Source organism: Phascolarctos cinereus, unplaced genomic scaffold, assembly GCF_003287225.1.
Source record: "Phascolarctos cinereus isolate Bilbo 61053 unplaced genomic scaffold, phaCin_HiC Scaffold_3;HRSCAF=262, whole genome shotgun sequence".
NCBI classification, from domain to species: domain Eukaryota; kingdom Metazoa; phylum Chordata; class Mammalia; order Diprotodontia; family Phascolarctidae; genus Phascolarctos; species Phascolarctos cinereus.
The window spans coordinates 50,510,936-50,536,979 of NW_027555736.1; the positions used below are offsets into that span (position 1 = coordinate 50,510,936).

General features: G+C 47.0%; 2 protein-coding genes across 2 annotated transcripts in view; one reads left to right on the forward strand and one right to left on the reverse strand.

Annotated features, from left to right (window-relative positions):
• CDH23 (cadherin related 23) overlaps positions 1 to 26,044 on the forward strand; it is a 606,235-nt gene that overhangs the window by 445,951 nt on the left and 134,240 nt on the right. Inside the window, exons 26-28 of the mRNA XM_020994435.2 lie at positions 4,321 to 4,434; positions 7,484 to 7,632; positions 25,973 to 26,033. Of these exons, the coding sequence (XP_020850094.1) occupies positions 4,321 to 4,434; positions 7,484 to 7,632; positions 25,973 to 26,033 (324 nt within the window). The remainder of the gene's footprint in view (positions 1 to 4,320; positions 4,435 to 7,483; positions 7,633 to 25,972; positions 26,034 to 26,044) is intronic.
• CUNH10orf105 (chromosome unknown C10orf105 homolog) lies at positions 13,949 to 16,595 on the reverse strand. Its single transcript, XM_020994443.2, has 2 exons — positions 16,356 to 16,595; positions 13,949 to 15,612 (listed from the first exon to the last, which is right to left on the reverse strand). The coding sequence occupies exon 2, from the start codon at positions 15,605 to 15,607 to the stop codon at positions 15,185 to 15,187; it is 423 nt and encodes a 140-aa protein (XP_020850102.1). The 5' UTR covers positions 15,608 to 15,612; positions 16,356 to 16,595; the 3' UTR covers positions 13,949 to 15,184.

Here is a 26,044-nt window from a genome sequence, read left to right on the forward strand (position 1 = left end):
TGAGAAGGGCCCCAGAGGGGTTTAGTGGAATGGAACTCACTGTGAGTCAATAGGTTGGCATGGTAACTCAAAAAGCTGATAACCCATTTGGGACTGCATTGAGAAAGGAATAAGGTTCACAGTGGGAGATGTGATAGTCCTACTGTACTCTGCCACAGTTAGAGCCCACCCAGAGGAGTCTGATCAATTGTAGGGGCCATACTTTTAGAAAGACAGAGGAGGTCAACCATGATGGTAAAGAGCCTCAAGATCAGCCCCTAGGATTGGCTGAAGGAGCTGGGGGTGTTTAGTCTGGAAAAGAGATCTGGGGGAGACCCATCAGCTGTCTTCAACTATCTGAATGGATTTCAAACAGAGCACAGAGTAGACTTGCTCTGCTCGACCAAAGAGGGAAGAAGCAGCCCAATGACCTGGAAGCTGTAGAGAAGTTGAGTCCAGCTCAGGAAAAGGAGAAACTTCCTAACAATTAATATTCTCCCAAAGTGCAACAGACTGCTTCAGGAGGTGGTGGAATATGCCCTCACTACAGGTCTCCAAGCAAAGGTGGAAGGACTACTTGAGAAAAACGAGGTTTAACAAAATGGCATCTGTACCTCAGGGTCCTTTTGATCTATAAAAGGTGGCTGACAAACTCTTAGCCATCTATAAAGGTCCCATTGAGCTCAGCATAATGCTTCCCATTATTTTTAAATCTGTGAATGTAATAGTCCACACAGGGGGAGAAGTATTAAATCCATCCCCCACCTTCAACCTTGCCTAGTCCATCTAACCTTTATATTTATCTAGTCATCTGTGCATCTTGTGTCCCTAATGCATATGTCCACACGCCCACCTTCCTCACTCCTCCCCAACACAATCACCACCTCTTCTGCCTTCCACCTCACTTCCCCTAAGTCACAGATTGGCAGAGGAGAATAAGGAGCTATAGGACATCAGACCTCGATCAAATTGCAAAGCTTGTCTTCACTTCCCCCAGCTCTTTCCTGCAGCCTTCTCCCATTATCATGGTATGATTCATCTACCCTCCCTTCCAAGTGCCCACCACCTTGAGAACTCTTCTCTTCCCTTTGATAAGACTTGTTCTCAGAAAGTTATAGATCTGTATTTACTCATGTCAATTTAATTCAATAAGCATTTATGGTATGTGCACAGTACTAATATGCAGGGATAGAAAGCTGGGAAATGATACAGCCCCTGTCCTCAAGAAGTATATAATCTACTCAAAGAGATGATACAAAGTAGGACACGATAGGACAAAATCAGTCAGCAAGCATTTATTAAAAACCTGCTACATGCCAAATATTGTGCCACGCTCTAGGGATACAAAGAAAAGTAAAAGACAGCCCCTGCTCTCAAGGAGTTTACAGTCTAGGAAAGAGCCAAAGTTCTGTAGGAAAAGCTGAAGAGGGGAGATACTAGTTCCACCATAGTATGAATTTGTCCCCATGTACTTTCTCCCAGGAATCATCATGAAGGTGATTTCCTACTTCACTTATGCATGAGGCTGTCCTGCTGATGTCTGATAATATGATGTTGTGATTAGGGAGTCAAGATTCTTGGGTTCTAGACACTAACTCATTGGGTAGTCTGGTTCTCATTTATGCAATGACCAGTTGGAGCAGATAAACTCCAGCTCTAATGGTTCATGAATCTAGGTCTCCACAATACCCCCAAAGTGTCCCAGCATTCATTATGAGGAGCAGAGGCCTAACTGACTCTGTAAGAGCTCTTCTAGCCCTCAGGTTGTATCATACCAGCATTCCGTGAAAAATATTCCCTGATTGAGAGATGCTCATGAGAGGCGCTTTCAAACGTGGTAAAACTTGTGCTTTGGCGCCCTCTGCTGCCCAGAACCCAGCATACCATCTACCCCTTGATCGTGTCTTAATCCCGACGGACCAGACCTTAAAAATCATTCTCTTTCAATACTCTCATTTTTATAGAGGAGGAGATTGAGGCCCCAAGAAGGGCAAGAAGTGGCCATTGAGCACACAGGCAGTAAGTAGCAAAGCTATTGTGGAGGAACCCACCAACGAGGCCGTCTTCTCCTTTTCTCCAGTATGTCCCCTCTGTGCCTTGACCAAATGCTTGGCCCCTTAGTGACAGGTGGTAGCTTGTTGGGGCCTTTTTCCTCATTGTCCAAGAGGACTCTGCTGTTCCAGGGCCCTGCTTCCTGACCTTCATTCTTGGGCCCCCATTCCTAGCACTGAGATTGCACTCCTTTCCCACTCCCCACCCCCATTCATCCCTGCTATTCATGCTTGCATCTGGGGGCATTTAATATGCTTTGGATTGAGCAATTCAGGCTTATGAATCATCAGACAATGGGAAGGGCACTGGAGCAGGACTTGGAACCTCTTCCACCTCTTAAGTCATACTGGGCTGCTCTCCTTTTCTCAATCATGGTGGCCATTCACAGTCAGCATCCTCCAAGCCTAGAATGCATTCCCTCCACATCTTAAGCTGTTGAAAGTCTTTTTTTCTTTTCGAGGGCTATTTCAGACACATTAATAAATACTGGTTGGCTGACTAGCCCTCCAGCCTTCTCCATAAATCTTTTCTTGCCCCACCCACCTTCCAGCTGGAAATAATTCCTCCTTCTCCAAGTCACTCAAACTTTGCCCTTTGCCCCCCCTTACATACTCATCACATTTTGCCTTGTAACAGTCATTTGTGCACTTGCCTTATCTCCTACTTGATAGTAAGCTCTTTGAGGGCAGGGACTATGTTGTTTTCATCTTTGTTTTCTCCATAGTGCCCTTTCTGTTGTTGTTCAATCATTTCAATCAACTCTTCCTGACTCCATTTGGGGTTTTCTTGGCAAAGATACTGGAGTGGTTTGCCATTTCCTTCTCCAGCCTATTTTACAGATGAGGAAACTGAGGCAAACAGAGTTAAATGACTTCCCCTGAGGCTAGATTTGAACTCGGGTCCTCCTGACTCCAGGACCAGCACTCTATCTACTGTGCCACCTACCTGCCCAGATACTGCTCCCTAGCTGTTGCAGGTACTTAATAAATTTTTGTTGTTGAATAAACTTGAAGACCTGCGTTCTAGTTCTGCTTCAACCATAAAATTTCATGCTAATCATTTCCCCTTTCTGGGTCTGTTTTCTCAGGTAAAATAAGGAAATTAGATTACATTTCTAAGGACCTTTCCAGTTCTAAAAATATATTGCATATTCTATAGTTCCTTCCATCACTAACATTCTATATTGTGAGTTGTAAAATTTATCTCTAATAATCTATTATTTTAATATCTCAGCCACCATACAAAGCTCAAGAATCCCGGGGGTGTCTCTTACCTTCTGGATAAAATTCACACTCATTAGCTTGACCCTTTATACTCTCTCCCTAGCCTACCTTTCCAGACTTATTTCACATCACCCTCCATTCACCGTATGCACTAACCAAACCGGCCTGCTTGCTCTTCCCTAAACTCAGCATTGCATCTCCCACTTTGGGAGAGGAGATCCTCAGTTCCTGGAGTTCTCTCCTTCCTCATCTCAGCCTATTAGAAGTCTTAGTTTTCTTCAAGACTCAACTCAAGCTCAAAGGAAGACTTTCCAGATCCTCCCAGGTGTTAGGATTCTCTCTTCCCTCAAATTATCTTATATTTACTTATCTATGTGAATGTTGTATCCCCAAAATAGATTGTAAACTCCCTGAGGACAGAGGCTATTTTTCATCCTGGCTTTGTATCCTCAGCACTCAGTGAAATGCCTGGCACTTAATAAATGCATGTTGCCATGTTCATTGAAATTTGGGCTCACCCCCTTCCTCAACTGTACATCTATCCCAACCATGTGAGCCACACCCTGAATGAGCTCTGCTCTGGAAACTTAAATTAAGACTGACAGAATAACTGTAGCCTTTCCTCATATTCCCATTTGACTTGACCAAGTGTTTTCACAAGCATCGTCTTGGAAATTCTACAGCCCATGCTGACAGTGAACCTGTCTCAAGGTCCTGTTCAGATCTGGGACCACATATCTCTCTCATGCTCATTTTCCAAAAAGCACAGGTTCTTGACCTTGAGTTCATGGATAGATTGGGGGTAGGGGAATGAAAGAAAAAGGTAAACTTTATTTTCACTAACTTCAGTTTCCTTCATAATCCTCCATATTTTATTTTATGCAGTTAAAATATGATTCAGAAATGGAGTCCATAGGCTTAGTACCAGACTGCCCAAAGGTTTCAGTTCACAAAATGGTTAAGAATGCCTACCCTCAAGAAAGGACTTCTCTCTTTGGAATCCATTGTCTTTGGTGGGCTCTTTTCTGGTCTATCTCTAAAGAGCTTCATCCTCTTTTACCTGCAGGAGGAAACATTGATGGTAAATTCAGGATTGGCTATCGAGACGGCGTGGTCAGGACGGTGGTGAACCTGGATAGAGAGACCACGGCAGCATATACCCTGATCGTGGAGGCTATTGGTAGGTAACCCCAGTCCCTCTCAAATAACTCAGGCAAGGCAGCCCATTCCAGCCTTTTCTTTCTAATAGGGTGCAGCCAACATGGGGCATCTTTCCCCAGTTCTCAGTCTTGGGACCTCTACTGTACCTTCCCCAGCCCCAAGTTCTTGCCCAGAATCCTGCCTGCCCCCACATAGCCTTCAGATGAATGAATGAATGAAGAATATCTTAAGAGCTTACTATATACAAAGCACTGGGCTAAGTGTTGGGGATACAAATAGAAGAATAACACAGACCCTGCCCTCCAGAAGCTTTTCTTCTAATTAGGGAGGTTTCAGCTGTGAGTCAGATGGAAATGTCCCATGGCCCTTAGAGTTCATCAGCAAAGCAGATGTTAATGCTTCTTTTTTCCCCTGATAAAAATTACATCCCTTTCTGATGTTGAACCATCTGACCAGCATCAGGGACTTTGGTGGAAAGAACCCTCTTTTCTGAAAGGCCACTGCAGGACAGTGGCCAGGCTGTCTCTCCACAGCCATTGTTTTCCGGGATAGTGGCTGCAGGCCCTGGGCTGGGAGCATGGCTACTGCCAAGGCTTTGGGGTTCAGGATCCTAGCCTATCTCCATCAGGGTCTGAGGGGAAATTGAGGTGAAAGTGATGGTGGTGGTTTGACTCCCCTGGCACACATTGTCTCCCTCGGGGTACCTTGCTCTTTCAGCCTGCCCTGTGGGTGGCAATTAATTGGTTAGCAGCTCATGGGGATGAATTACCTGTTTCCATCTTCAGGTGGGATATGGGATCTGGCTAGAAGGTTGCTACAGAGTCATCTGAGAGAATCCAAGAAAACCTTCTGGGCTGGGAAGGGGCCCATCCTTCTTCCCCTAATATCCTTTCCCTAAGAGCCAGTCTTCTTCCTTTTATCCCAGTGGAATTGTTCTTCTCCCTAGAGAGTAACAAGATGTAACTTCCTCCTCAGGCAGCCCCAGGAGAGCCTTGTACTCCCCTTCCAGGGATAGCCCTGTGCCATGTGCTGGCACTGCCAATGCAGCTCAGTGACAGACTGGCTGGAGTCTTCTCTCTGGACACAGTGATGTCCACAAAGTGAGATCCATAATGGTTAGAACAGTGTCCTCTGGTGGCCTGGACAGCCCAGATGAAATGATTAACCTAGGACAAGACTGTAACCTGGGCAGTTACAAGCACGAATTTACCCCAAAATTCTCCACTTGATGGAGAAAAAAATTGAGACACCCATTTAGGGACTATTATAGGAAAGTAATAACCCCATCTACATCTAAGCTACAATCTCATCACTTGAGGTATGGGCTAGATGGGAGGGGGATGTTCCCTAGGAAAGTGTCTTCATATGCAAGGCTTCTCCAGCTACCCTCTGGTTACCTCCACAGTCCACTGGCTCCTCTCTGGCAGAATATTTTCCTTCCTTCCTGAATACCTGAAGGTTATTTCAACATAATACTTTCAAATTGTTTAATTTTTTAAAGTAGTTACTGATTTAATTAAATAGCAGTTACTATGCATGGAAATGGCTCTTTTGAGTAGAGCTAACTGGTCCTGTACATTACTGCAGGGTGGCCAGTACTCTGATGTTGTAAATATCAGTAGTAGTAGTAGTAGTAGTAGTAGTGGTAGTAGTAGTAGCTGCTTTTAATTCTATCCTATTTTGCCACTTACAAGTTATTTCTTTCAAAACAGAAATATGAAGTGGGTAAATGACCCATGGTGGGAAGAGGGACAGAATTCACAGATGAGCCCCCCGGACCTACTACTCTTTGTGAATTTTCTCTTTGCCGGCTTACATTCCTGAGCCTTGGGGTGACAGCCCCTCAGTCCTGACTGCCCCCTGTCTCTCCTGGGCCCCTGAGGCTCATGGACTCCCCAGCTCTCTCAGCCTAGAGTAATTGGAGCTAAGGAAAGAAGAAAGAATGTGAGGAGGGGGGCAGGCAGTGCTGCTTATCAGAGCAGATCAGAGAGGCTTCGAGAAAGGAAAACCAGGTCCACGTGGCCTATATTCTGATTTAGGTCCTTTCCCCTTGACCCATCTTACTTATGTTGGCTTACTCTGGCCTTATGTTAGGGCAGTGGGTTCTTGCCCCAGAGTCCATCAACGTTTTTATTAGCATTTAGATAATTGTATTTTAATGTAACTGGTTTCCTTTGTGCTCCTATGTGTTTTATTTTCTGAATTTAAAAATATGATTCTGAGAAGGTGTCCATAGAATTCACCAGACCGCCAAAGGGGTTCAGGACACAAAAAATATTAAGAAACTCTGGTTTGTGGGATTAAGAGGAGGGTCTTCATACTTGTTATTAGGTAGGTTATTAAAAAATAAAAACAAATCTTTAAAAGAGAGATGTCTGTGGCTCAGCTGCGTAGACTTTTCCCCTTCCCTACTGGAATATTCATGGCTAGTTGTCAGCCCTCCTCTTTTCCCATTTTTAAAGCCCAAATAGAGCCTTTGGGGTGGGGGTGGGAGTGGGAGGGAGAAGAGGAGACATGTCCCAAGAGACAAGCAAAAAGATCTCTGCTCTGCATAAAGACCTTAACGTCTCTTCCCCCTTGTCCCTTGTGGTAGGAAATGTCTCTGCACTCATAACCCCAAGGATGACTCCAGTCCCAGAGCCTTTCTGTAGAGGTCAGAGCTCAAGGGTGGGTCTGACATCCTGCCTATGGAGTGCCCACCTGAACATGGCACTAGGATGGCTGACTTTGTAAGAGGCAGAATAGTGCAGTGGAGAAGCCATTCTAGTTTTAGAGCCAAAGGACCTGGGTTCACATCCTGCCTCGGTCACCTTGGGCAAATCACTTGTCCTTTCTAGCTTCAGTATCTTTACGTAAAATGAGCGTGCTGGTTGAGATGCGCTTGGGCCCCTTCCAGCTCTAAGGTGATGATCCATACGTCACCCATGCCTTTCTGGAAGCTTGGTTATCTCCAGTATTCTGAGGCAGCAAGAGGGGTCCCCTTTGTTCCTAGCACCTAACATCTCACCGGCCCAGGAGTCACAGAGCAGCTGATCTGATCCGGTCTCTGTTCTCTTTCCTTGTCCCAGACAATGGCCCTGTAGGGAAGCGGAGGACAGGCACAGCCACCGTGTATGTCACCGTACTGGATGTGAATGACAACCGGCCCATCTTCCTGCAGAGCAGCTATGAGGCCAGCGTCCCCGAGGACATCCCTGAAGGCAGCAGCATTGTACAGGCAGGTGGCCGAGACCCTGGGGCAGAGCCATGGGTGGGGAGGGGGACTGACAAAGAGGACAGAGGACAGATCCTCTCTTCAGCCCTCATCATCACACATCAGTTCTAAAGAAGGAAAGTCAAAGGAGTGGGGAAAGGAAGGGGGAGACTGTGAACACAAGGACTCTGGGAAACTGGACTCAGAAGGAATTAGAAATAAAACCAGGGGAGCTGACCCTCCCTAGCATTGGGCCGGACCCACCTCCAGAAGGCCCCTGTTGCCTGCCTCCCCACTCACTCCCACCTTCTCGACTGGGCGCCCACACTGACATAATAGTAGGCCAGGCCCCTCCAAGAGGGGCCTGGTCCCTTTAGTTTGCCCCTCTTCCTCCCCCTTGGCTTTCCTGTACAGGGAGGGCTCTTCACACCCAGGCTGGGAGGGACAGCTTCCCAGCTTGGGGAGGAAGGGAGGGTGGCATAGGGGTGGGTGGTAGGAATGTCAGATTTTCCCGGAAGGGAGGAGACAAGAGGAGGCACAAGCCAGGACTCAGCCACAGCCCAGAACAGAGATGCTTTCATCAGGCTTTGGCTATAGCTTTCCTCAAGGGAAGTAAACAGGCTAAGGAAGAAAGGGCCCCTTTGCCAAACTGGTAGGAATGAGAGCTGTGAGGATCTGAGAGGAGGGAAAGGGAATGGGTGATTTTTTTTTAATGAGGGGGATGCATGTGAATGCCATTCACCATCCTCCCAAACACACACACACACACACTCACACACACCACATATATCTAGGGATACATCAGCTGCTGGGATAGGGGGAGGAGCAGAAAGATGAGTTGGGAATGAATGACTGTTTTCAACCATAGCCCAAGGGTTTCCGATTGTGAAGTCAAGCCAACAAGTGAGGCCAAGACTAGCTGTTTCAGCCTCTCCTGGGAGGGCTGCTCAGCCCACTCAGCCTCAGATGAGGATTCTGGGGGGAAGGGGCTGTGCCTGTACCCAGGACCATGGCTGGGAGCAGAGAAGGTTGGCTCCTGTGGGATCATGACAGTCACAAGTGGACAAAAGAGCAGGAGAGATGAAAGAAGGGACAGAGAAAGGTGAGGAACTTCTAGCCCTTTCTTGCCATCTGAGGATGGTAGGGAGGTTCCCAGAAAGACAGACAAGGAGATAACATTCCATTACTTGGAATTACCAGCTATAAGGATTTACACGAAGCCATGTTAACACTGACTCCCCTGAAAACGTAGAAGTGCCCCTTCCACCCCCGACACAAAAAAGGAGACTTTCCCTAGGCTCCTTCTCCCTTGAAAGAGCCCTGGTTATGGAATCAGAAGATCCAAATTCAAATTTCATTTCCACACCTGAAGGACCTTGGGCAAATCCCTCCTTGTCTCTGGGCTTCACTTTCCTCCTCCAAAGATTCCTTCTGGCTCTAAGTCTCTGGATCCACCATCCTTAGGTCCCATATTTACTCTCAGTGCTTGAAGGGACTTTCCTACTTTCTGGTCAGCCTTATTCTATCCCAGAGCCTGGCCCTGACAGCCTGGTGGAGCTTGGTTCTCCCTATTAACCTTTGCAGTTCTTCCTTCCCAGCCCCCTAGCTCACCTGGTTTCTGTTCCTGCCCACTGGCGTGCCTGATACATCACCAGCCAGCATGGGCATATGTGTTTAGAAGCAGTCACTCCAGAGAGAAGAGCATGGTTTTTCAACATTGACTATGAATCGGTATCCACTTCTGTTGTAGAAGGCAAGGCTGGGCATTAACAAGGACAGGGCTAGCCTATTTGTTCAAGAGAAAGACAGCAGGTCCTTCCATCAGGCAGACTTCCATGTGCCCATATTCCAACCTCAAATAATAAGACTTTATTCACCCAGTACTGTTTGAAAGAGGAAAAAATCCCATTCAAAGTATATAACTAAAAGGTTATTAGTTATTAACAACTCGAGTTCTTATTTCACAAGAGGGAAAACTGAAAGACAAAAAGTTGAGTGATTTGCCCAAGATCCCCTAGGGACTTAGTGGTCAGGCCAAGGTGAGTCCTTGAAGCCAAGGACAGAGAGGGAAGCAGGAGGAGGTCACGATCTTCAGAGGACGTTGGTCTTCATTGGAAGATCCATCCCAAGGAGGACCAGTGAATCAGTCCCAGAGAGCTCAGTTCCACTGGATGCCTTGAATCCAGCTCCAGACCTCACCCTGGCTTGAGGGGAGTGTTGTTCTCATCTCTTTCCTCCCCATCCCCTCTTGCTTCTGGGAGGGCCAGGAGGAGCAGCTGGAGGCAAGCTGTACTCTTCCGAGGGTGGGTTAGAACATCTCAAGCATCACACCTTCCCAAGGGCTGACACAGATATTGGTAGTGCCAGGATGGGGATGTGGCTGTATCCTTTACCCAGGTGAGCGTGGTTGAAATAAAGGAGGAGGTAGAGAGTGAACCGTAGCTGGTGCTGGCTGCTTTGCGTCCCTTGGCAACCCTTCAGCCTTGTCCCCTGGCCCACAGAGCTGTGGCAGAGGGTTACGCCCTCTTCATTTGTCATCACACAATAAATATAGTCACCACTTAGGGGTAGGAGTGAGGGGGAGGGAGCAAAAAAAGGATGACAACAAAGAGCTGGCACTTTGTTCTTAATACTTGGTGGCTGTGGATTTGAATATTGTGTCAGATAGGTGAGTTCACTGGGGCAGGGGCTAAGAATGATCTGGGCTTCCTGGGAGCTCTTTGTGACCAGGTGCCCAAGGACACAGTGATGGACGAGTGTGTCTGAGGAACTTGCCTTGATGTGCTCAACAGAAGCACTCCTAGAGAGTGGGATTAGTTAACTAATTGTCCATGAGGAGGATATAACTCAAAACCTACCTTCTCTCTACTTGGTTACAGCCTACCTCTAGTTTCTGTACACTCCTGTATTTTATATTTTTTTCGTCTTTTGACCTGGACCTGTGATTTTATAGTAGGGCTTAATTATTTAAGTTTCATTTTGTAGCAGTGCTTAATAAGTGCATGCAGAATGTGGGGTGGGGGGGAAATATCATCTGAGTGGGGAACTACTGGTATGGAAACTCTCTCCACTGAGTTATCCAGGGCATTGAAAAGTTAAATGATTTACATGTGGTCACACAGTCACCACTAGAACCCAGGTCTTCTAGACTCTGAGGTTGGCCCTCTGTCAGCTATGTTATACTGCCTCTTATATGGCCCTGGTCACTGACAGGCAAAATTGGTATGCAATACAGTCCTCAGACCCTTGTCCCATCCAGTTAATAAACAGAACAAGTAATTACACACTGTGCATTGTACATGATTCTTTTTGACCACAGAAGAAGGGGCTGGCTGAGGAAGGGGCTCTAAGGAGAAGCCTGAGGTCTGCAGAGCAGGTAGGGTGTTGCTTATTATCACTATGGGCCAGTAATACACTTCCCCTCTCTCCCAAACCCATTACACTCCCACAGGCTGAGCAGAAAGTAAAGGGTCAGGCAGAGGCAATAATGGGCAAGCCTCTTTTCCCTTAGGAAATGAGAGTGGCTGGTGACATTTCCTAATCAGAGCTCAGGTGTCACTTACAGCTGCAAACAGCACCTCGTCCTCTGGCCCCTCACTTTCTGACACCATGCCAGTGACAGGCTCTTAACACATCTGAAGACACCCCTACCTGATTGATCCTGAGGCCTTCTTATTGAAGGAGTGCCTCCAGACACATCTGCTGAGATCGTGATTAGATATAAATATATGACAGCCTCCGGCTCCCTCCCTCTCTGACGGGTAACTAGGCACCGCACAGAGAACACAAGGCCCCAGCTCTCTGGAGTTTGGCCATCCAGCAGCCCGCTGGGGAATAGACCAATGCCCTTGGTGGACGGGAGGCTCCCCCAATTGTCAATCAAGGCTGGTGCTTCCTCGTGGGCTGTCCAGCTATGGAGGAAATTCCCCCAAGCCTGGTAAGGATCAACCAGGACAATGAGATTTAGGTGACCTTATTGATGGTGCTCAGAGCAGTGTGGATAGAAATGGAATGGATGGAGAGCCAGCCTTAGAATCAGGCGTACATCAACTCTGTAATCCTGGGCAAGTCACATCCCTTCTGAGTCTCCCAGGCAACTCTCTTAAGACCATGAGTGACAGAGCCAGTGCTTTTCTGCATTGGTAGAGGGAGTTTGCCCTCTGGAAGTTCCTTATACCAGTAAAATCAGAGGTCTAGTTTCTTTTTATAATGGCCAATGTAGGATCTAGGGTGAATGTGCCCTAGGGTAGGAGCATCTCAACATCCATCCCAGACCTCAAATTCTATGGCCCTCAGTTCAGGGAACATTTTGTATTAAATGATCCTCCCATTCCCCAAATAATGACCTTGATCCAACCCCACCCCCATCTACAAGGCCCCATCCAGTTCGGAAACATCATTTTAGAAGGATGTCAATATATTAGAATATGCCTGAAGGAGGGTGCTAGGATGGTGAGGAATCAGAGCCCTTTGCATGAGAGGACTAGTTGAGGGAACTGAGAAATGTTGAGCCTGGAGAGGAAGAAGCCAAGGAGAGAAGTCTCATTTTCAGATACTGGAAGAGGAAGCAGATTTGTTCTGTGTGACTGGAGAGCAGAAGTAGGAGCAGTGGGTGGGAGGCACAGGGAGGCTGGTCTCAGCTCAGTAGAAAGAAGGATGTTCAGCCCATCCTGGCTGCTGACCCAGTCACAGAGCTGACCAACACTGAAACAGGCTGACTCAGGAAGAACCAAGTTCCCCATCACTGGGAGGAATCACACGGCAGCCAAATAATCTGACAGAGGACAGGGCTTCTCCATTGGATGGGAGATGGGCCACGTTACCTCTGACTCTTAAGGCTCTATTGGAACCCAGAGCCCTGAGAAGTGTTGGGTTATAACTGAGGAAGCATGGTCTTTGAACCCTCTCTGTCAGCCTTATGGGGACACCTTTCAAGGTCTCAGGGGAGCATTCTTCTGTCACCCTCAGAGACCCTGGAGCAAGACCATTCTATTGGGAAAAACAATACGTATGTGGGGTAGTGAATGGAGGGCTGACTTCATTACTAAAACAACCCAGGTTCAAATTCTGCACCTTCAACACACTGTTGTTATTCAGTCTTTTTCAGTCATGTCCAACTTTTCAAGACCCCTTTGGGATTTTCTTGGCAAAGATACTGGAGTGGTTTGCCATTTCCTTTTCCAGCCCATTTTACTGATGAGGAAATTGAGGGAAATAGGGTTAAGTGACTTGCCCAGGGTCACATAGCTAGTAAGTGTCTGAGCTGGATTTGAATTCAGGTTTTCCTGACTTCCAGCTCAGCGCTCTCTCCACTGTACCACCTGTTTTGGCTGACTGACCCTGAGGAAGAACAACTTAACCTCTCAGTACTCTAGGCAACAAAGGCTAAAAACTTCAGGGAAGGTGATGACTTGCATTGGTGAAGGGAGTCTCCAAATCTGGGAGTGAACTCACAGGTGTGGTCCCTGCCCCCTATAAGTAAGTCCAGGATATACACAAGGTAGGTACAGAGTGACAGGGAGGCAAGAGGGAGAGCAATCAGGAGGAGCTTAAGGTGGGATATGGCAGGAGCTGAGCTTTGAAGAATCATCCTAGATAGGAGGGAGAGCCTGTGCAAAGTCCCGGAGGTGGGAAACACAGTATGGGTGACTCCAAGCACACCAATTTGGCTGGAACAAAGAGGGTGCAAAGGGGACTCATGGGTAAAAATAGCCTGGAAATGGAGGCTGGGATCCAACAGTGAAGGGCTTTAGATGACAGGCAGTGGAGTTGTTATTTAATCCTGTATACAATAGGGAAAAGGAAGAAGCATTTATTAAGTGCCTACTGTATACCAGGAGGGCACTGTGCTAAGTGCTTTGCAGATATTATTTCATTTGATTTCTGAATGGGAAGCCACTTCAGCCTTTTGGAGAGAAAGAATGGCCTGATCAGTCTGCCCTTTAGGAAAGTCAATCTTTCAGCTGTGGAGAGGATGAGCAGAGAAGGAAGAAAGGTCTCAGGTCTCATTTTCTTTCATGAAGAAAAAGGCATTTAAGCATTGTACACTGAGGTAAAAGGAGAAGACAGAGTATTCCTTTTATTCTCTCTGACTTAGAAACTTGGAGCATGTGCCCTCAGCCAAGAGACCAGAGTCCTATGGAACAGAGTTCAGCCATCCTCCAGCATTCTTGTAGGAAGGGAAGGTGCAGCAACAGCAGAGGGTCTTCTCAGGCCATCAGGGAGACCACTCCATCACCCCTTATCCATCCACCCTGGAGTCACCAGGAGTAAGAATGTAACAACAGGCTCTTTATTGATGGTCCAGAGGACCCGCTTTGCCTTTCATCTGGATGTCCCTACATGCGAAAGAGGCTCCAGCTAGAGGTATCCCCTCCCAGGCCCACCAACCCCTCCACCAGAACCCATCCCTTTATAACTTCTCCTTCCTCCTTCAATCAAGCCATCCCCACCAGCTGCAGACTGCCAGCTCCCCTCTCCTTCCCCCAGGTACAGAGAGGGATTCCTACTGATTAGTACTCCAGCTGCACAACAAGATAGATCCCGGCATTACTGGCATAATTACCTCCCCTCTGGGAAGCTCATCCTCTTCCCTTCCCAGTGTTATTCATTACATCCATGGCCTTGCCTGTTGCTGGGCCAGGAAGAGATGGCAGAAGACAAGAGACCAGTTGGGAACTTATACTTTAAACCAGACTCTTCCTTTACACAGGGAGTCCTGGCTTCTAGTATACATAGCAGTCTGTGCCCATTGGTCAGGAAAGTTCGGTGCCCAAAGAGCCAAAGGGCACCACTTCCCGCAGCCTGGGAGCTCCATCTCTCCTGCAGTGGTGGAAGTGAGCTGATGAGTGTAATAGGGGTGTGAGGAGGGCATCCTAGGATCACTGAGTCTAGGACAGGAGGAACAAGGAGACCTCATTTACCCTCCTAGGAGATAATTCATTTGTACCAGCCCCCCACTCATCCTTATCCCCTGCCCAGACCAGTCTTGAGAATTAAAGTAGAGTCCTTTGTGGAGAAGAGCTTGCCTGGGAATCCTTAGCTTTGGGACTCTGACAGTTTTGACCTTGGTTGGAAGAAACCGCTGAGCTAAACAATGACTTTGGACTGTTTCAGAACTTTCTCTGGAGCTAGGAAGGAGGCAGCCTGGAAGGATGGGTAGAATGCTGTGTCTTCAACATCCAAAAGATGGTTTTTCAAAGGAAGTCAGGAAGCCTGGAATGGGCTTTTCAGAAAACATTGCTCCTTCACCAAAGGGCTCTCCAAGGGAAATCCTTGCTTTGCTTTCTGAGTACATCCCGCTAACCTGGATACAATTCTCCAGTTTGTCCCTGGGTAGACTTTCCAGTGAGAAGCAAATGACCACATCCAAGATCTGTATCTGGGGTGGAATGGTAGAGTCTAAGGACCTTTAGCTTTTTTTGTACTTTTTCTAAGGGCAGAAGGGTTGAGTTGGGGCTAAGTGGGGTCACAGTGGAGGTGGGCTGCCCAGTAGACCAGGTTGCCCCACCCGCACTTGACCACCATCACATGTGGGACAGGGACAAGCTAACCTCCATTCCCTCACTATACCTCATCACATCTTGGTTGATTCCATTAGGCTCCAATCTCGATCAGGTAGGGGCTGGTGGATGGCCGGCCTAGGGTGCTGAGAGCCAGGTCGGCCACGGCGGAAGCTGTGGATAGACTGGCGCAGGGAGCCAAGACGCTTCCAGAAGCGGAGCTGGGGCTCACTGGGTGTCTCTGGGTGGTAGGGCATGCATTCATGAGGGCTGTGACGGGAGGGGTCCATGGCTGCCGGCTTGCAGAGGGTGACAAAAAGTAGAAAAGTTGCCAGCAAAAGGAAGATGCAGGCCAGAGCAATGATGATGGACAAGGGCTGCGGAATCTCCCCTGGCGGCAAAGGGCTGGGTGGAGCAAGGTCAACAGAGGTCGAGTTGGTCAAGAAAGCCGGGCTGAGAGTTAGGGAGCTCTCGTGGGCAGGTTCCTCAGTGCTCATCTCTCCTGTAATCCATATATAATGGAAGGACTCAGAAACCAACCTTGACACAACAGTCCTATGGGGTAGATACTCTAGTCATTGTCTCTCTCCAATTTACAAATCAGGAAGTTAAATTACAGTGGTTAAGTGACTTGTCAAAGGTCACACAGCCATAAAGTTTCAGGCCCAACATTATCCACTCTCCTGCCACATCTCTCTAAAGCTCCAGGAAAGAGAGCTGGACGTGGGGTGAAGAGGACAGAATCCGGGCTTTTTAATCAGTTCTTGTGGCCCAAAAGATGAAGTCCTATGCTAGAAGTCCTGGGATCTGGGTTCTTGCCTAACTAGCGACATTGTATGATCTGAAATGTCATTATACCTCTCAAAATCTCAGCTTTCTCCTCTACAAAATGAGAAGAATCATCTCTCCTTCTCTATTTCCCTTTCTTCCTCCCTCCTTCTCTTCCTCCCTCCCTCCCTTCCTCTCTTCTTCCTTCCTTCCTTTCCTTGCTCCCTCCCCCTTCCTCCTTCCCTTTCTCCCTCCCTCTCTTCCACTCTTCTTCCCTCCTGTCCTCCCTTCCTCTCTTCCTTCCTTCTTTCTGTCCTTCCTTTCTCCCTCCCTTCCTCCCTCCTTCCCTTCTTCCTTTCCTCCTCCCTCTCTCCATTCCCTCCTTTCTGTCTTTCTTTCCTCCCTTCCTTTCTTCCTTTCATAACAAGGATTTGGGGGGTACATTTTAGGTTTTTCTTTCTTTCTTTTGGCCCATACTTTTATTGGTATGAGGAACTCCTGGTGTGGAAACTCCTTCCAATGCAGACACTGACTGCTGACTGCTAATTCATCATCTCAAACTGGGGCAGTCAGAAGTCAGGTGACTTGTCTAGGGTCACGTAACCAGTGTACGGCAGAGATAGGTCTTCCTGACGCAAAGGTTGGCTCTCAACCCACTGAACTACGATGCTTCTCTTCAGAGCAAAGATGTTATTTATAAAGACAAAACAAAATCATGCACCTGGAAATAGACAGATAACAGGAGATCAGGGTGGTAGCCACTGGCCGTTCCCAGAAGGGACAGTAAGAATGAATGCTGTAATCTGTAATAATGAATGAGAAATAACAGTCCCCTCTGGACTGTCCTTGTTCCTGGAGGGAAGCAGGAGCACCCCAAAATTAATTCTTTTTGGCTTTGGACAGTGTCATATTTAAAGGACAGCAGATTCGCCTCTTCAGTGATATTTATCTTGAGAAAATATTCTAACAGCAAACATTAAGTGGTCCTCATTTTCACCTGCTCCTATATAAGAGATAGCCCAGGGTAGTGCCACACTTGGATCAGTTTGGGCTGGGCCTTTTTTTGTTTTTTATTTTTTGTAATCACTATGGTCCATGAAAAAGTGGTAGTTGTCATGCTAATGCATCCTAATCATTAAAGTAGCAACCCAGCTCCCCTACTCGTCTCCTCTCCCCCTGCCGCTGCCCCCATCCCTCCTCAGAACTCACCAGTCATATCAGAAGCAAGCTCTGGGTCCCTGCTTCTCCTTTTTCAGTCCTGCCTCAGTCCAGAGGCAGGCTGGCAGTAAGCATCCTGACCCTCTTCCTTCTGCTCCTTTCTAGGCAGTGGCCCAGCTCTCCCAACTCAGGCCTTGTGGAAATTCTGATGTCTGTCTAGCAATTCGGGGGCCTCCACCTCTCAGGCAGCCAGCCCAGAGACCAGTCTGGTCTCAATTCAAATCCTGGCTTTTTACTCATTTCTAGAAGGGAAAGGAGTCCAGGTGCTCTCTGTAGTTTGCCCTGGGGCCTGAGAAAAAGTAGGTTTTCCCTCATTTAGAGGGAAATATAGAGGGGACAGAGAAGAAGGGGGGTAGGTGGGGGTCTTTTTCCAAGCATGGTGTCTGCAAGCTTCTCTAATTTGGACTGATTTGGAAGAAAGCCTGTCTGAATTAGGGAGATGTCTAAAGCATTTGAAGTAATATTATTGTATTATCTTTGAGGCAAAACGTGCCCTCCAACCTGCCTTCCCCAAGATAATGTCTCTAAATAAAATTATCGGTGGAGACCCCAGTCTGCTCCACTTAATAACTCCTAATTATTTCTAATTAGTAGAAGCAGTATATGGTGAAAGGTAAATTGAAGTCACTGGATCTGGGTTCAAATCCTGTCTCTATTTCTTTTTATCTGTGTGACCCTAGACAAGTCACTCCTCTTGTCCTCATTTTCCTTGCTTAGAAACTGAGGGGATTGGAATAGATGACCTTTAAGGTCCCTTCAGTTATATCAGTGATCCACATACCCATATGGGGTTAATAATGCCAGGATTTAATGAAGAAATAAGAATTACTTGCAATCAGTGAAGTGGTCACCACTGAAAGGCCTGAATAATTGCTCACATTTACGTATCTGAATGTTTGTAAAGCATTTTCCTCATGATGACCCTGTGAGCTCAACAGTACAAGGATTATTGCCCCTATTTTACAGATGAGGAAACTGAGGTTCAGAGAAGTCAAACGATGTGCTCAGCTCATGCAGTGAGAGAGAGAGCTGAGAACTCAGATCCCTGACTCCGAGTCCAGTACCCCGACCCCTACACCACATTGCTGAAAAATTGCAAAACCACTCTCTCTTTGAGACTCAAAGCTGGCTGGGCTGCAGAACCCCCTCTATTTATTCTCTCATAATGTCCCTTTAGTGACAGTCACCACAGATGTCCACTACCGGTGTCCTGGAGACAGCACACTGGGAGAGAGGAAAGCTGCCAGCAAGTGGTGAATGGGGGACAGCAGGTCTGGGGGCCGAGGGAGGAACCGTCAGAGGCTACATCCCTACTCTGGCCCTCCGTGAAGACCCATTGGATAGATTGTCTGGACTAACTTCCTTCCTTGGTAACTTCCCCAAGGGAATCTGAAGGAAACTCCCAATTCTCAGGCCTTCTTCCAGAGATGCTATTTAACCAAATACATTAAGAAGGTGAAGCAAGGACTGAAATTTATGCTGGAAAAGGATGCCCCAGATCTGGGGACACAACCCTGCTTCTCTGAATTTTGCAGTAAGCTCCTGCTTCCCCTCTGCTTCATTACCTGCCCCCCACCCCAGAGAAGCCCAGGAATCAATCCATTCTTGTTGTCCCCCAAACCCCCTGTAGCTCTTTCTGGGGAGAAGGGGGTATAGGGAACTGACCTCTTCTCAGTGCACTCAGTTGAAAGACTTCTTGGGACGATGCAGCCCTGTCCAGGTCACTCTAAAAGCACAGAGGCTCCTCAGTGGTCCCTGGAGATGGATGGCCAGTCTCTCCTTCCTGGTGACCTCTTCTTGGGTCTCTGGAGTTTTAGCTGCTCTCGTTCTGCTCTGGCTTGAGCTTTTAATTTACTTTTGTCCCCCTGAGGACAATCCTAAGAAGTGGGATAAAGTGGGCCTCCCCCCACCCCCCTACCCCTCTCTTCTCTCCCAGGGCTGTTGGTCCTGACTTGGGGGGAAGGGAAGAAGAAGAGGGGATGGGCAAGGGGTAGGGATGGCAACTGAGAAGTGGAAAGAAGTTCCCCAGACCAGCCTGGGAGCTCTCAGGGCCCCCAGCCTAGAGGATTGTCATGCTTTCCCTCATTCCCTTGAGGGGAGGTAGTGGCAATGGCAGAGTTAGGGCTGACAGCAGGAATATGGAGGGGAGAAGGCCAGAGTGGAGTGAGAATTAGCCTTTTCTCAGCCCTTCAAGACCTCCCAATGCTCTCACCTTCCCCTGGTGAAAGTTTGAATGGTACAGTCTGACTATTCAGTGCCTGCCAGCCTCCAGGTTACTGAGGGAGTGGGAACCATGGGAAGGCAGAGGGAGGGAGGGAGGGGGAGACTGGAAGTGGGCCCCTTTCCCCAGGGTTGCTGGCTGCTTCTTTGGCCTCCCAGCATCCCGCAGCCCATCTCTTCTCTCTTCCCTGCCCCCCCAACTCTTGTTTGGACATAAACCTTTCCCTGTATTTCTTTCCTTTTCCCCTCCCTCGCCTCCCAGTGGAAGGAGTCATGCAGAATGGTCGGTCCAAGGCAACCGACAGGCAGAGGAGATGGTGTTTGATGGCAATCGTAGTTGATGTCCTTACAATTTGGGTGGCCTGTACCCGAGACCCTCCAGGAAGTAGCCATCCCTCCCCTCCCCCACCCCTTCTCTCCCACTACCCCCCCCCCACACACACCCCATCCCTTCTCCCTGACTCTTCAGCCTCCTTTCCCACAGAAGCCAGAGTATAGCAGCTGCCCCTAGCAACAGCTGGCTGGCTCACAAATGAGACTGAGAGATTCGTCAGTTTTAGCCAAGGATGGAGCCTCCCTAACCAGGAGAGGAAATAACAATAACATCTAAACGTTTATCTGGTACTTTGAAGTTGGCAAAGCATTTTACATAAATTATTTGATCCTCACAGCAACCTTGTGAAGAAGGCACCATTGCTATTTTACAGATGAAGAAACTGAGGTGGAGAGCGGTTAATTGTCTTATGCACACTCATTGAGCTAATGTCTGAGGAAGGATTTGAATTCAGGTCTTCCCTATTTCAAGTCGTATCCTCTTTCCATCATGCCTCACAGCTGTCTTGTTTTACTCAAAAGCTAAATAATGTGAAATATGGCTCCTGGGAATTCCAGAACATGGGGGAGCCTTTAGTCTACCTGCTCTAGTACTTAGAGCTCTGATTCTCCTCCCTCCTCCTCCCTCCCATCCTGGAGTCCCACAAGCCGCACCCTTGGTGCAGCTTCAGTGTGAACGGAGGGCTTCTGGGAGATGTGGCTCTCCAGGGAGTAAGCAGCCCCAGGTTGTGGGGTGGGCGAAGGCGCTGGCTGGGGAGATCAGGTGTCTGTAACTCAGACCTGACCCACTCCCGCACGAGCATGGTTCTCACCTCATTCATCGTTCATATCTCTCCCACATCACCCCCAGCCTTGTTAGTTCCCACTCCCCCCTGTGATACCGCCGTGTGTTATAACTAATTTGGAGGATGTGAATCCTCTTTCTGCCAGCTTACTGACTCTGTGACTTTGGAAATCAAATTCAATAAAAGTTAAGTGCTAAGTCCCCCAGGGCTACAAAGACAGAAGGAAAAAAAAAAACACTGTAGTTTAAGATACTTTAAAAAAACAAAAACAAAAACAACCACAAGAGCTTAAATTCAAATTGGGTGGGGGAGGAGTACAATATATACACCAATATATCTAATGTAAAAGGAAGGAGAGGGGAAGAGACAGTGCTAATAACAGGGAATCAGGAAAGGCCTTGTGTGGGGAGAGGCATCTGAGCTTTAGCTTAGGATTTTAAGAGGTAATTATTGTACTTCTGTGGACCTCAGTTTCCCCATTTATAAAATAAGGTGGACTAATTAATCTCCTAGGTCCCTTCAAGTTCTAAATGTACAATCCTTTGACTTAGGGTGAAGGGATCGGCACCCCAAATTGGATCTGTGAGGTGAGGCAGAAGGGAGAGGCAGTGACAGGCAGAATGAAGTTGCCCCCTAAGGACAAGGAGGTCTTCACTTTTGCCTGGGTCAAGTTTTAGATGGGAGAAATAGCAGATACCCTGAAAGCTCTGTCTGGTAATCAAGCACTGCGGGAATTTTCCCAGCCTATAGTCTTCAGCCTCAGAAGGCTGCATTGCCAGAAAAGTAAGTGGGATTTGTACCCATTTTCAAGGTGGGAATGCGGAAGACAGTGCCTCGTAGTAAAGGAAGGTCTCCAATCAGGGGAGCCCTGCAGTGTATGGCAGAGGCACCAGGTGGAACCACTAGACTGCATTTCCTCCCAGGGCAGAGGAATTGTCCCAATCCTTCCGTTGATTTGCTCAAGGTCTTCAGCTGATGGAACTTCCCACTTCCTCCTTCTCATCCACCAGCCCTTCCTGTTGAGTATTCAAGACTTCCTGGGGAGGCTGAGAGGGAAGGGGAGGGGAAGGGAGTACAGTCAATCAGGGAGCTAGCACACCTCCAGCTCTTGTAGAAACTAGGAGGGCCCCTTGGGGGGAACAGTGAACAATGGGAACCCACCTGAAAAGAGCAGAGGAGACTGTACCCCTGCCCCAGACTCTTCTTCTTCCAGCATTCCCTGGGTCTCTGGAATATTCCCTTATTATCCTAGGGCAGCCACCACTTCAGACCACAAACCCTGATGTCAGATTACTTCCAGGATGGGTAATTTTTTTGGTGTGGGCAATCTCTCCACCAACGATAATCAATAGCCCTCTGTGCCTCACTTGATTTTGTGAATTAATGTGATGGAGGAAAAAAAATCATCACTTCCCTTCAACCAACCTTTGAAGTGATGAACCTCAGATTTTAGCTAGACCAGTTCTTAAAACACAGACATGGTCTTCCATTAAACCCATTTTCCTAGATTTAAACCCCAAAGGGGTCTCATGGACAGATGAAGAAAATAGAGGCCCAAAGATGATGGCAGACCTGAGATTCAAACTCAGTTCTTCTGAATCCAAGTCCAGCCCAGTTCTTTTATACTGATTCCTACTTTAACAATGGGTTCTAAGGTCAGGAGTGTCTTCATACTTGGCATTCAAGAAGGCTGATGACTGACAGTAAGAGAGGAGTAGTTACTCTCACAGAAAATAGATATATACTTTTGGAATGAAAGAGGACTAGAAACCAAGCTCTTCCCCCACCCCCCCATCCCTCCTTAAGGTATCATGTTAGAAGGTGGAGCTCATCAAATCAACCCAAGTACTTATTCTTACAGAGGAGGAAACTGAGTCCCTGGAGAAGGAAAGTGGCTTGTTCACTGTAACAGAGAAAGGTTCATTCAATATATTAGAGATGGACAGCCAGCTTTGAAACCAGGAAGATCTGGGTTCAAAACCCACCTCTGTTAACACCCCATCCTGGCTGTGTAACCCAAGTCAAATCATTTAAAGTCTCTAGGCCAGTCTCTAAGACTACACATTGCAGAGAAGTCACTGACCTCAGAGATGTCCTTACCTGACTTTTCTCTATGATAATGAAATCACAGGTCTAAACCCTATCTCTGTATGACAAGCACTGGATATACAAAGTATAAGTAAACAGACCCTGCCCTCAGGGAATGCACATTCTAAAGGTGAACAAAATCAAATCCATTGAGGTTTGAAAGGGAGAGGACTTCCTAATCACCTTGTATTTAATTTCTGTGGAAATATCCTGAGTTTTCTTGGCAAAGATACTGGAGTGTTTTGCCATTTCCTTCTCCAGCAAACAGGGTTAAGTGATTTGCCCAGGATCACATAACTAGTGTCTGAGGTCTGATTTGAACTGGGTCCTCCTGACAGCTGGGCAGGTTCTATGCACTGCACCACATAGCTTCCCTATTTAGTCTCTATATTTCTTCTCTATTGTTTGTCCTTCATTCTCCATTGGTTAGCAGTTGGTGGTGGTGGTGGCAAGGAAGGGGATCCTCTTCTCCCCAAGAACTGCTCCCCTCAATCATGGCTGCTGTGGCCAGGCTAGAAAGCAGGGCTAATGGTCTAAAGGTCATTGCAAGTCCCAAGACCCTGGGGCTCAGAGTCCTGGGCTACCTCCATCAGGTCTGAGGGGAAAATGGTGGTAAAGAGTGGTTTGACTTTCCTGTCACATGCTGTATCCTGTGTTTCCCTCAGATTGCCTTGAAGCAAGAGTGCAATCTCCCTTTTTTTTCCTGCCTTGTCACCCTGCCTAAAGGGTCCCCTTCTGTGCTGCAAGGCAGCCCATGCTGTTGGCAGGGAATGGGGAGCAGCTCGCTGGGCCAAGGAAGAGGGACATACCCCACTTCTAGACCATGCTAGAACTTGGGTTCCACTAATCCAAGCCCCAGCTGCTAGGAGCTTCCTTTTTCTTCTCTATCTAATCATCATTCCAGCTTGACTACAGCTCCACCCATGGAGTACCATCCTACTGCCAATCTCTTTCTTAGAGTACAGTTTTGTCAGCTGTTCTTTAAGTCTCCAGCACTGGGACAAATTTCTGTGCTTTAAGAAATTTCCCACATGGTTCCCATCATTCACTTGTTACCTACCTTTGTCATAACTCTGAGTCAGAGGACCTGGGTTCAGCTGCTATCTCATTTACTAGCTGTGTGGCTTTTCACCATTCTCAGTTTCCTCATCTGTAAAATGGGAGAAATAACACTTGTTCCTACCAAGGTTGTTGTGAAAAACAAAAGAGATAATATCAAGTGTCTTGTATACCACAAAACATGATATAAGTGTAAGATATTGTTATAAAGACTGTACACCACATTTTGAGAAAGACATTGACAAACTGGAATGTGTCCACAGGAGGGCAATTGAGGTGGCAAGGGGCTTGGAGGCCATATCATTTGGAGGAAATGAGTATGTTTAGCCTAGAGAAGAGACAGGGTAAGATGGCTATCATCAAGTGAGGCAGGATGAGGCTTGCTTTTCTTAGCCCCAGAGGGCAGAACCAGGGACAGCGGAAAAAGGTGCAGAGAGGTATTCAGGTTTGATGTCAGGAAAATCCTCCTAATGGTTAGATCTGGCCAAAAGTTGAAAGAGCTGCATTGAGAAAGAGTAAATTCTCCATCACTGGAGGTCTTGAGGGGAGATTAGATGGCCATTTATCTGGATGTTGTCAAGAAAGGATTTCTGTGTTACTAGGGGCTGCAATGAGGATGATTCTGTGACTTTTCTAGCATCAGGAGCCACTGTATGAAATGGGGCTGTTGGTAACCAGGAGAGCCCTAGGAGGTTCCAAGGAGAGGGGGCAGTCTATGGGGAATGAGTCCAAAATCTTCTGGATCAAGCAAAGCTAGCAATGACCTCGGGTGGGATTGGAATGATCCTATGTGCAATAACCAGATGCCTTGAAGAATGTGTGGGTCATCAGTCTCCATATTGATTAACACATTTAGTTAATGCCTCTTATTTGTTAAGACCGGGTAAATTTAAGCAACTAGTAGTAATTAGTAGTAAGACTTTGGCTTCTTCTCTTCTAAGGAAAAAGCATGAGAGTTAAAAGAACACTAGACTAGAAATTGAGAAACCTGGGTTCCAAATCTGCTTGACACTTACTATCTATGGGCAAGTCACTTTGCTCCTGTGAGCCCCAGGCATATCTTCCCTTTACCTACTATACTTATCTCACAGAGTTATTGTGAAACTCAAATGAGGTAATTCATAAAAAACAAATTTTAAAACAGAGATTATTGGCCTAGAGAGGAATCCATTTTAGAAGGTCCATGAACTTGGATGAAGAAAAAAATATATATCTTTATTTTCACTAACCTTTGCTTTCCTTTGCAATTCTGTGTATTTTGTTTGACACATTTAAAAACATTATCCTGAAAAGAGACCCACAGGTTTCACCAGACTGCCGAAGGGGATCTTGACACAAAAAGTGGTTAAGAAAGCCTGCTTTCAAGTGTTGTATAAATACATTATGTTTTTTGTTTTGTTTTTTTTAGTCAGTTGGGGTTAAGTGACTTGCCCAGGGTCACACAGCTTTGAACTCAGGTCCTCCTGACTTCAGGGCCAGTGCTTCATCCACTGCGCCACCTAGCTGCTCCTTAAATATGTTATTCATCACAATAATAATCCTAGCTGTGACTTTTGGCATTTCTCTGGGCCTCAGTTTCCTCTTCTGTAAAATGAGAGGGTTGAATTAGATGACCCCTTAATTCCTTCTAGTTCACTTTCATAGATCACTTTGTTAGAGTGATATATGACAACAACCCTGGGAAGGAAGATCTGTGATTTCATCTGCAGGGAGAATTTCCAGTGTGGAAACTCCCTCTACCCAGTGTATAACTCAGTAGGTAAGTCCTAGGGAGTGGTTCGAGGCACATAGTAGTTAAGTGAATAGCCCAGGGACATACAACTGCTAAGTACTACAGGTGAGCATCAAACCCAGCTTCTTTTGACTCCAAGCCCAGCAATCTACCCATTTTGTCAAGGCTGCCACTGAAACAGGCAGGGATTAATTATGCTCCTTTCATAGCTCAGGAAAATGAAGCTCAGGAAAGTGATTCAATAATTTCATTTTGTTAAGGTAATAAGAGGAATAAAGACCTTAAGATGAGGTCCTAAACTACTTGGAAAGACCTTAATGCTCTTTTAAAGCAGTCCTCCCATCACCTATTTTCTCCTACCCTGATTCTGCCTGTTTCCACACACATGTCCCACATTGGTAGTAAGAGTCAAGAAACAACTAGCTTAGAGACAGACCAGAGCCCCCATTGTGCTTGTGGGAGTTCTGGATCCTGCTCAGTCCCCTATGGTGGCATGAGCTAAACTGGATGCAGTTATCCCCAAACTCCCTCTTTGGCCAACTGCTAAATAGGGGAAGGGACTAATGGAGGTGGTGGGAGAGGGAAGAGGAATGCTATAAAAGTCATTTCTTCTAGAATGGTCTAAACGTAAGGAATTAATATCATCTCTCCTCCTCCAGCTTATGGCCACTGATGCAGACGAGGGTGATAACGGACGTGTGTGGTACCGCATCCTTCATGGTAAGTGTTAC